Below are 12237 nucleotides of genomic sequence, written 5' to 3'. Positions count from 1 at the left end.
TTCTGCTGATTGTCTGAAAGGAGCATTGAACATGGCATCAATTCGGGGGCGGGGGCACAACTCTAGCAACAGCACCCATGGAGGCAGGATGGACTGCAACAACAAAACTTCTCCCATGTTTCAAAACTGCATTTTGGTTTGAACACATCATGTCATTTTAAGAAAATCATGTTTCAGTACAGCTAGTTTGGTTTTGAGCATTAAGAAATTTCTAAAATGTTTCATATTGAATATGCATGTCTACTGACTTTTAGTCTAGGCAAAAAACAAGCATCTGGGAACTATCTGGGATGAGGACTATTCCCACAGGCTTTTTAAAACAAGCAGAAGTTCAGCATTAGTTCCCACAATTAATGACAAGTTCAGGATTTGTTCTTTTGGGAGTTCAGAAAACAATACTAACATAAGGAATCCTCTATATCCTGTGTCCCACAGGTCTCAAAACTAATAAAATGTGTATTGGATCACACACTACTCATCTGATGTACGTGATACAAACCTCTAAAGCCTTAAATAATCATGGTTTCTCTTCTGCTTTTTATACCTCCATTAATTTGTCAAAAATCTTTTATGTTGTTAAATTATAAGCTATTTCAAGCGCACGCTTCATTTACAACCTTCCACGTTATGTTCAAACAAATTTAGCTGTCCATAAACACGGCATTACGGGAGGATCTTACTTCATTTGCAATGGAATGTCAGTCTTCAGTTCCTCCATCCACTTCAGTGCCTGGAGAAATGCCGACATGGCATTTTGTCTCCATGCCACAGAAGGATGGGGGAGAGCAGGAAGTAACCAGACCTAGGGCTACTTAACTCACTGTCCCCAAAGAAACAAACAAAACTACAGACTTCAGTGTACTTCTGAGAAAATGATAAAAGAAGGGTTTGTATTATTTTTCTTCTTTTATTTTTTTCCTTCTCCTAATACCAGCTACTTAAAGTATAGGAGGAACTTTATCTCAGCTACAGTTCCTTATTATCAGCTTCCTGAGGTGATGCAACCATGCATCTTCTTCTACCCACATTTAGTACCACTGACTCTCCAACTTCATTTTAAAACAGCACAAGGCTTTTTGCAAGCTGCTTAAGAAAAGGTCATCATTAAACAAACTTCCCTTTCTTTAAAATGTACAACAAAGCTTCCTTCGTAATTGCCAACTCGCATGAGGAACATTTCAGTAGTAGTGTTTTTTTGTTTTGTTTTGTTTTTTTAATGTCTATTCTGGTACACTTCATAAATATCTATGCTCCTCATTCCATTAGTTTCATGGGTTTTTAGAATTTAAGAGTGAAAAAGTCTGGTGGAGCAAAATCTTTGCAGCTTAAGAAACACCACTAATTTTAAACATATATGTTCAAGGGTGTTTTTTTTGTTGTTGTTGTTTTTGCAAAAAATCACATTAAATTGGCTACAAATCACTTTGATTAAATAGTAACACAAGGGTTTACCAGAATTTCTATTTATTTATTTTTAATCTGACACTTCTAGGAGTAAGCGTTCATGCTTCTTGTATATAGCTCTAAATAGAGGTCAGTGGACTTATATCTAAGTATTACAGTAAATAAGACTTGATGTGAAAATTATCTCTGAGGATAATTTTTTGAAAAAATAATTTATAAGGATGTTGACTTATATGAAGTAACTTACTTTCAGAGTTGGTCTGATCTAACAGAAGTACTCATTCTCAAATACAAAATCACTTACAAACTCTACTTAACCAAGTTAGCTTTTGACTGCCTATCAAAGAAATGTAGATCTTTTGGAATTGACAAAAATTCTTGACCTTGTCAATTCTTGGTTCAAAAGGATTAAAACCCTAAGCATTCACTCACAATTTCTAATGCACAGAAGATGAAACACTGAGCAATTATTACACTCAATATTCAATAATGCAAAAGCTTGAATCATTATCACACCTCATTTCACAATACAGCTTTAATACTTAATACTGAAGTTTTAACTACAAGTTGTTTATAAACTCTTGCTAGCAACTGAGTATGAACCAAAAGTCACAAGGCAAGCCAGAGCGATCTGCTCCCTGGCAACATATTGCACATACATTGTACATGCTTCAAATGAGCAGTCATTTCTCCTGCTGCACATACAAGAACCAAAAGCCAGCATCCCACCTGCCAAACAAACTGTCATGTACTCCATAGACAGAACACACACTAAGGTCTATTAGTCCTTTGGGTTTCGTGGCTCGCTTTTCACTTTCAAAATAAATAAGCTGGGCATCGTTTCCCTCTAATATAAAGTACAAGTTTTTCCATCTTTTTCCTTTACCTGTAGAAAAGTAAAGCAAAAAGTTAATATAGTATTCTAAAGAAAATGGAAATTTTGTAAATTAAGATAATGGAACAGCGTGGTAAGCTTTTGTCAAACTCCAAACAGAATAACAATATATAGCTAATCACACCAGGTATATTATCAGTATATATACTCAATTTTATGCAACATGTAGCTAAATCTAGACCCCTGTCATAATTCAGGTGCAATTGCAAAAGGGTCTCTAAACATTTTCACTGGTTTCAACAGGATTAAGGAAGTGCATATGAGCTGCCTGGACAATGGGTTTGTATCAGCAGGAAAGTCTGTATGTATATAGCTTACAAATAATATCCTGATGCTGTGATCTCATTTATTACAACAATTTTAATTAAGAAACAGACTCTTGACATGAGAAAATTATTCATGAACTTTGACCAATTTGTAATAGTATCTTAACACACCTATCTGCAATAATTTGGCTAGTTCCCCTTGTTTCAAAGAAAACATTCTCTGAACTTCAATAGATAAGAACTTTCTGGAACTAATTCTTATGAGTCACACATAAGTTTGTGTTTTACCAAAAATATTCAGCTTTAACATTATGCTTTGATCATCACAAATCCACCACAGGCTTTGATGAATGAGTACTAGTATTGTGTTTGAAAAGATGACTAACATCCAGTTACCACACACTGTCTGCTGGATGAAGAGTGATTTCATTACATTTGTTCTACACCTGCTCAGTAATCCTGTTTGCACTTTTAAAGTGTATCATTATCCCATTTAACTAAACTTCTTCTCTTCATTCCCATCCAATTCCTCACTCTGCCACATCCCTGTATAGCTTCCCTCAGAATTAAACTTCTCAATAGATGTTTTCCTTGTTCTGTTTTTAAGATTTATGATTTTGTGCTTTTTTCTTTTATTTGGCAATATTTAACTTCATACTTTTTTCTCACTTTTTGCTTGCTATCTACATTACTATCTATAAATTATCCTTTTAGCTACAGTCTCCATCATCTGCAAAAATTTTTGTTACTGTTTTTTTTGTTTCCATTACAGTTGATTAAAAAAAAAAAAAGTAGAAATAAACACTTTGCAAGGTAGTAGCTGCTCCAGAACTTTGAAGACTTGCCCAGCGGCAATTCCTCAGGCATATAAAATAACATGAATCAGTCTACTTCTAATCCTTTAATTGTACATTATGGTGGTGGTATCACTGTTGGATACCCAAAAATGTTGCTATATATCTTGTAAGTTTAAAATATTTTTTTTTAATTTAAAATATATAACCTAACTCGGAATAACGGAACAGCTGTAGAATTGAATTGATTTGTACTATTCTAGCTCTTATGTCTGCAAGAATTTTTTGAGCTCTGTATAAAATATGAATATTTTTCATGAAAATGCATCTTATTTAACAAGTCTGAAAGCTAACTTTGACAAAGGTGCCTAGTTTTAGTACTGTATTCTGATATTTTTTTTTTACAACAAAAAACTCCCAATCAATATTTTCACACTGCCTATAGTTTTGTGTATTATCTATTTCCATGCATATGCAAGTCAAGGAAAGAAACTTTAACACTGTTTACACGCATTCTACAACATTTTGCCCACTTCAATTTTCTTTCTAGCACCAGTATTATATACTAAATTCTAATGTGTACCCAGGTCTGTTTAAAAAAAAAAGTATACAGAACTCACTTTTTTTCAAAAGATAGCCTTTTTTGACAATATTTTTATAAAAAGCATCCTTTGTTTTGCGACGAATTGTGTTGTAGATTTCTTTTCCATCCACCGTATCATTAAGCACTTGCTCTTGATGCTAGTAAACAAGGAAGAAAATATTTTAGGCTCAGAATCAACCATTAAAAAAAAATCACATACTGAGGCTGCAACCAATATCGTCTTATTACCAAATCTTTAATACTGTTCTCTACATTGCTTTATTAAAATGCATTAATTTTTAATAATATACCCTTGCTGGAAATGTGATACAACTATTTTCTGTGGAATTATTAGACCAGAGTCATGATAAAAGTTATCAATACAGACCAGCTTTTATAAGGTAACATCTGTGTATATTTCCCATTAAGTAGAAAGCAGCATGTTTCACAGTGATTTCTGTAAAATTTATGGAAGTCGTAAGAGATTTATCTAGCACCTGTCTTCTATCAAGGCTTTTTAGACAGAGTAATCAGGGACAAACTCTGAAGCAACATCTCAGTTAAAACTGACATGCCCACAGAGTTGCACAGAGCCTCATTTACCTCATTTACCTCATTAAAATTCACGTGTTCTAACTGGATAGAACTCTAATAGAATACAACAGAAGAAAGCAGAAACATGAGACAGAAAAAGGATAAATCACACTGAAAATTGTAAGATCTGGAAAAGTTAACAAATGGGAATGGCCAAAAGCCAAGCTAAGTTTGACCTTACCTAGTAAGCTGATCAGCAAAAAGCCTTGCACCATAAGAAAATATGAAAAACAAGACTGTCAAGCAGTGAGAACAGCGTTGAGATAAAAAGCGATAAATGAACTGGCTCGATATTGAATTTCTACTTTTCTTCCTGCCTATCTGTAAAATTATGGTTCTGAACAGCATAACAAAGGCAAGATGAAAAATATTTTGGTAATACTAACAGGAATTACAGGACCTGTAATGGAAACAACATCCAGATGCTTATGAACAAGATAGTCTCTGTAACATAACTATTCAAGGAACAGAGCACAAAACAGATCTAGTGACCAAGGCTTTTTAGAGACCTCCGTATTGAGGAAGTCCCATGAGATTCACACTAACAGTAATCAAAACTTCCCAACTTTTTTTCTTCAAAAACACAGAGCACGGCAGCATGTGGAAGGGAGGTAATACATGGCCGAACCTAAAAATTAACTACCAGTCACTAAATTTTTAAACAAAGAAAACTCACAAACATTACTTTATGTTATTTTAAATTATTCAGAAGTCTTACGCAGAAGATTAGTCAGAGCAGAGAAAATTATTAGTAAAGGAACTCTAAGTGCATATGCAAAAAACTAAAATGAATACAATTACTACCATGGTCCAAAAGGAGTTATGGAGCATGAGGAAAGTTACTAGCAAAGCCTTCAAGGATCAGTCTCCAAATTCACATTTGCATTGGGGAGTATCAGTGACACAAGACAATCAGCAACACAGGGAAGATGGAAATAATAAGATGTAAGGCTACTAATGCAACATAAAAGTTGCATTTGTTGATACTTACCACTAGAAGATGAGAAATAGATGAGAAATCTGAATGCCTGAGTCATTTACAGGATGACTGAGCTATAAACAGAACGTAGCTATGACAATGTATTGGCTTTGGTGGGGACAGTTCTTTATTTTCATAGCAGTTCATATGGTACAGTTTTGCATTTGTGGCTAAAACAGCTCTGATGATGCACCAGTGTTTTGTCTATTGCTAAGCAGTGTTTGCACAGCACCAAGGACTTCTCTGTTTTTCACTCTGCTCAAGCAGCAAACAGACTGGGAAACAGCACGAAGCTGGGAGTGGGCATAGCTAGAACAGAACGCCTCAGCTAACCAAAGGGACGCTGCATGCCATATAATAAAGATTTAAGTCGCATTAAAACTAGGGTGGTTTGTCTTCCAGGGTGACCAGTGCTCAGATACTGCAAGCAATTGCCTTTACACTGCAGTTACTGTTTTTTGTTTGGTTTTGGTTTTGTTTTGTTTGTTTTCCCACCTTGTTCCTTCATTAATAAGTTCTCTCAACCCAGGAGGGTTTTTTTTTTGTCTGTGTACTTTCTAGTTGTGTCTTCCTAGTCTTTTCCCCCATCTCGTAGGAGAGAAAGTGAATAACAGCACTGAGGGTGCTTATCTGCACCCCAGAGCCAATCTACCACAGCAAATGATACATAATATTCAATGATATTTCTGTTAAGTACTTCTCACAGAAAAAGGGCATTTCTAATGACATGGCTGTTCTGGCCCATCACATTCAAGAAAGATAATCTTGCACCAGAATTAGTAACAGCAGGGCAACTATGAGAATGAATGGTATGAGACAATATTGGCTTTGATATGCTTGGCTTAGTGAGAATACAGGAAAGGATGAACTTCTGTGATGGGGCAAGAGTGTTCCAGAATAAACCCTGCAACTCAAGATTTTCTGCACATACAAGTTTCTTCCAGCAGAAGAAAAACCCCAGGCACAAAAGACTGGAGAGTGCTGTGGTTTCCTCCTAACACAAGGGGTTAAAGCACAGCACTGCTCAGCCAGGAACCAGAGCTGGGGCACAAAGCAGAGGATGAACACCTTGGAGCACTGATGGATCCTACTATTACTCTCTGCTGACTGCAAGCCTGCCTTTGATAAGTGAATGCACATGAGGAAAAAAACAAAAGAAACATACCAGCTGAAAAAAACAAAATCAGAGATGATGCTGTTTAAATATCATTGATATCTCTGCTTTAATTCAGTTCCTGTATTATAAACAGACTTGATGATGAGGAGGAGGAGGTCAGTATCTTCACCAAATGCTCAGAAACGAAATCTTACCTGCATTGGAACAGGATCTTTAAGGTAATATCCTTCAACAATCTGTTCTTTTCTGTAGTGCTCAATGATGTCAGCAATACTGTTCCAGAAAGAAAAACAGCATTTAAATGTTAAACTGGTTAGTTTTTCCTGTCTGAGAACTGCTTTTCCATACAAATCACAGCAATTCATCAACATTTTTTAATAAAATCAAGTGCTAAACATCAAAATCTCATTTGCAGCAATGAGAATTTGCTAACATTGAGGAAAAAAATCACAAAATTGAATTCATAATGTCTTAAGTATAAACTCTGCAGATTTGTTTAGTTGCTTAAAATGCCAAACAAGGATATTTTTTTCCATACTCAAATAGCACATGTGCTTTACTAGCTCTCCAACTAAGCTGAAAATTGCTAGTTCATTGATAATAGCTTTCAAAGTCCTAGAGTAAACAGGCAAGGGGGAATGGTTGATAATATACTCTGTAAAGCAATTTCTTCCTAGGAAGGGAAGAACAGAAAATAGAAAAGGGTTGTAACAGATCATGCAGATTATATTTGGAAATCACTAAGTTTTCATGTTAAATTAAATACACAATCAGTAGCACTCCTCTACAGGGAAGCCTGCATCTTAATTATTAGGTTCAGATTACATTTTGGAAGGCTCAGGAGACAAACTGACATACACAAGCTGAAATTCGAGGTAAATGAGTTGCTTAAACTTATTTTTAAATTAACTGAAATTTACACTGTAATAAAGAACAGTAACATGAACACCAATACAAATGAATCATTCATACACAAAATATCAACCTGAAAAAAAAAACTAAGTAGAAATAAACTGAATGTGATTTCTCACTTCATAGTTTGCAATTTGTGCAAATATAACCAAAGCACAGTGAAGAGATTTTTGACCTATTACAATTGGATACAGCTATGTCCAAAACAGAAAAGATATGATACAGTATAAATAAACTCAAAAACATTTAAATAAAACAGTAAGACATCTTAACGCACCTTCCTTTCTTCTAAAGCAATGAATTAGTGCACACTTGATAAAATAATGAATTGTTCCACACAAAATTTTAGTTTTCAGCCTTGCAAAATGACTTCAATTTCTCTGAGTATTATTCAAATGAAATAATTGTAATTTTTATTGAGATACAACTGGTGTATCATTTTCTCCATAAAAATTTAAAGTTTACCACACTGCATAAAATGATTTGGTATCTGTCATGTAAAATAGCTGCTGCCAACATCTTGGTATAAATAAAACAGCATTCAATATTTTTTCTTATTCATCAGATCAAGAATACCTTGACTATCAATGTCTTCTCTCCTTCCTTGGTTAAAAATGCTGCCAGGAGTTCCTCAACATAGAAAGCAAGTGCCTAATTTCTTCCAATTTCATAAAATGGGCTGAAGAATAAATTCAGCTGTATTTGAGAACTCATTCTGTAGTTAGTGTGCCATATACACTAGTATTTTATGCCTTAATGGAGTGATTAAGGACTTCATTCCTAGCCCTCTGCTCCCTGGAGTGAACTCAATTCAGGTGGTCATCAGTATATTGCTTCAACACTAGTGCAGCTCAAACGGCTGAACATACTGAACACTGCAAACACACAAAGATACCAGGTATCTCCAGGCAAGACTAGAAGCATGACTTAACAAATGATCAGAGCTATCTAATGTGTGAGAAGTCAAGCTTGAAATCAGACTGACCACAAAACTAATCTAAGGGACAGGAAAAAAGGAATCATAACCCTTCTCAATGTCTAAGAGCAACAAAAACCTTACACAAAACACATGAAGGAAGGTATAAATAAGCAAGGATTAAAAAATATCCTTAAACTTGGTTTAATATACAGAAATAAAGATGATTTCAATAATACATTACAGTTACTTTAGTGATTTTTAGAACACAGAGCATAGGGCTTGTCAGGTTCCTCAGATCTTGGCTACCTGGATAATTTTAAAAGCATCTGACCACCATGAGCAATATCTTATTTATTTATTTATTTAAAGGGTGAATTGACTCAAGATTTTCCAACCACAGACATTTCAAATAATAAAGAATCCAGAAAGCAGAAGCAACAGCATTCTACACATTGTTAAATTATAAAGAAAAAGAATGAACATGTTAGAGCCATATTGTTTAGCCTATCAAAATGCAGATTTAATTCCTCAATTGGAAACAAAAACGTCTTCCAATCAGCTATTAAATTTTCAAATAATCTTGTCTGTTATATTAAAGATAACTTGAAAACTAAATTCCCTCTATAAACTGCTGGGTTAACACTTCTTTGCAGTACAATCACTAGAAACAAACAAAACCTTAGTATCACTTTTTTTTTTTATTTGTCTGCCTTTGAAAGCTGTTATGTAGGCTGAATTTAGCAAAGAAGGCAGATGGAGAGGACAGAAGAAATGGCCTGGTATGCATCTCCTACCACAGGTTCTAAAATCAGAACTGAAACATCAGTGTCTTTTAAAACAAACAAACCCACAAAAACTGTGAGGCATATGCAAGTTTTCCACAGAATTGCTGCACACAGAAGGCACTTCTGGAGATCACCCAGTTGAACCCCCCTAGATCACAGCAGGGTCAATTACGGCAGGTTGCTCTGGACCTTGGGTAGCATCTCCAAGAGTGCAGACTCCACAACTTTCTGGGCAACATGTCCCTGTGTTCAATCACCCTTGCAGTAAAAGAACCTCTTCATACATTTAAACAGAATTTCCTGTATTTCCTTTTGTGCCCACTGCCTCTTGTCCTGTCACCAGGCATTTCTAAGAAGTGCCTGGCTCTGCCTTCTTAGCTCCCTCCCCAGCTACTTTTGCACTCAGGTAAGATGCTTTCTCTTCTCAAGGTTAAAGTAAGCCCAAGCTTCCTCAGTTTCTCCTGATACACATCAGATGCTCCAGCCCCCTGGACCTCTGATGGCAGGCTACAGTACCTGCACACAGTATTCCCCCCAAGGTCTCCAACCCCAAGAAACAACTGACCTGCCTCTGCCCAGCTTCTGAGGTAAGATCAGGCAAATTCAGGACGGCGTTGCTGTATGCCGATAATTGCAGATTTTACAGTTGAGAGCTCACGACACTCAGTAAGATCACCACTGTGCTAGGTCTGGCTGGGACAGATTCACTTTTTTCTTCACTGCAGCCTGAACGGTGTGGTGTTTCGGATTTGCGACTATAAAGCCATGGTGATAACAAAACAATGTTTTGGCTATTGCTGACCAATAGCTGCCGTGTTGAGGTTTTACTTGTTTCCAACTCTACCCACCCCCTCACCAAGTGGGCCGGGGCGGTCGAGAAGCTGGGAGAGGACACAGCCAGGACAGCTGACCCAAATGGACCAGAAGGATATTCCGCACCATCTGATGTTGTGCTCAGCAAGAAAAACTCAAGAGGAGGAAGAGAGGGATGCTAAAAGGACTGTGGAGGGCTGAACACAGCCAGCAGCTAGACACCAAACAGTACCTGCTCATTCCCTGCCCTCCACAGGACAGCAGAGAATGTGAGAAACATGAAATGCAAACTTTAGAAAACTTGTGGGTCGATACAAAGAGATTTTATTAAGTGAAAAGGTGGAGAGGGAAGGGGCAGGTGGAGGGAAAGGCGCAATGATGCAAGGGCCATCACTCACCACCTTTCACAAAGCAGGCAGATGCCCACACAGACTCTGACCAACAGCCACCATGGAAGAGCAAACACCCCTTCCAGTTTTTATTGCTGAGCATCTCTTTGATCAATTTGTGTCTCTGGGAAACAGAGAAAGCCTCAATGCAGTGCAAGCACCACCCAGCAAAAGCCTAAATGGTGGTGGTCTTACCGACACGGTTTTAATTACAAATCCCAATCACAGCACCATACTGGCTCCTGTGAAGAAAATTAACTTCATCCCAGCCAAACTCAGTACAGGCACAAAGAATTGTCTTTGCCAGTTTTTCCATCAAAATGTAAAAAGGTGACTAACAGAGAAACTTGGTATCCATGGAATAAACATGAAGATCACAAATGCTACATTGTTTCCTAAGTTCATGGGAAAATATGATTTCATTATATAGTCAAAATAATTCCTCCAATACAAACACCATACATATGCTATATATTTTGAGCCTCAAGTGGCCAGGTAAAAGACTCCAGATTGGCTATTACGTAGAGCTGACATTAAGATAATGAAATAATGAAAGCCACCTCTTCACAACAGACTGCAACTACAGGCTATTAATCATATTAACTTATAAAAAATCTGAGAAATTTACCTACAGAGTAGTGGGAGCACATGGAAAAGAATAAGGTTAATGGAAGAAACAGTCTACCTATGCAGCACAGTACTAGATTACTGAGATGCACACAGCACCATTTTCCCCACGATCACCCAGAACAACTTTGTCTCGCATCTGAAATACAAGGAGAAATACTATTGCATGTGGAGGGCATCAGACTTCCAGTCCCATGTCTGGACATTTAAACTACCTGAGAAATAAAACTTACTTTGTTTTAAGTTTCCTTAGTATTCTTTAGACCATATCTTTTGTACGAAAAATCTTGGACTATAATTTGAGAACTGAAGTGTAAACAATCCTGTGCAAATTAACAGCAGATTGGTTTTATTCTACCTAATTTTTTCACGCTGGTTACAATTACCAAAACTGCAAGAGAATAATATTTAAAAACAACTTTACTGCCAAGGATTTTTTTTTAAAGATGTAGTGTAATAGTAGCATCAGAATTTAAAAGAGATACCTTGCAAACACCTAATGAAACAGCTTAATATAGAAAAGGTTCGACTACTGGAACCAAACATGCATTTAAACAAAGAACAGCACTTCCTTAAGCCAAAATTTTCAACTTGAGGACAAACACCAAATTTTTAGATAAGCCACAAAAGATATTCTGGGGGAAAGAATCCTCCTTTGATAAATGTATTTTATATACACACTTTAAGTGAATTCAGCATTGGGAAATTAATTTTCTGAAGTAATAACTTAATGCTGTAAAACTTTCTGAAGGTGTACTATCTAATGCTGCAAAACCATTTGAGACTAATTTGACTTCCACTAATTTGCGAACTAGTTTTACATCACCAATGGCAAGGGCTTCTGGCCTACCATCATCCTAATAAGCCATGTAACTAGAGAATGGGCAGAAGCATTTACCTTCATGAAAAGCTGACACTGCAACTAGCTCGGTTTTCAATGAGAACGTCTGGAGGCCAGACTGATTAATGTAGAAGGTACTCAAGCAGTCTGGGTGTGGGATATGCATAGATTCATAGGTTCCAATTGCTTAGCCTCACACCTCTGTCCATTACAAGATGTGAAAAGAGTCCACAGTACTTAGTTAGGAGACCTCGACATTTTCCTCACACCAGCTGCTGGACCTCTACCCACTCAGAAACAAAGCTGGAAGTGGGAGAAA

The 12237-nt window shown here is 36.6% G+C and overlaps 1 protein-coding gene across 1 annotated transcript in view; it reads right to left on the bottom strand.

The window, feature by feature from the left end:
- The window catches only part of RASA1 (RAS p21 protein activator 1), a 63454-nt gene that overhangs the window by 21298 nt on the left and 29919 nt on the right, over positions 1-12237 (bottom strand). The window contains exons 9-11 of the mRNA XM_040540623.1: positions 6827-6905; positions 3980-4100; positions 2134-2290 (exon numbers count right to left, since the gene is read on the bottom strand). Of these exons, the coding sequence (XP_040396557.1) occupies positions 2134-2290; positions 3980-4100; positions 6827-6905 (357 nt within the window). The remainder of the gene's footprint in view (positions 1-2133; positions 2291-3979; positions 4101-6826; positions 6906-12237) is intronic.

Source organism: Cygnus olor, chromosome Z (genome assembly GCF_009769625.2).
Source record: "Cygnus olor isolate bCygOlo1 chromosome Z, bCygOlo1.pri.v2, whole genome shotgun sequence".
In the NCBI taxonomy this organism is placed as follows: Eukaryota; Metazoa; Chordata; class Aves; order Anseriformes; family Anatidae; genus Cygnus; species Cygnus olor.
This window is presented reverse-complemented; position numbering and strand designations above follow the sequence as displayed.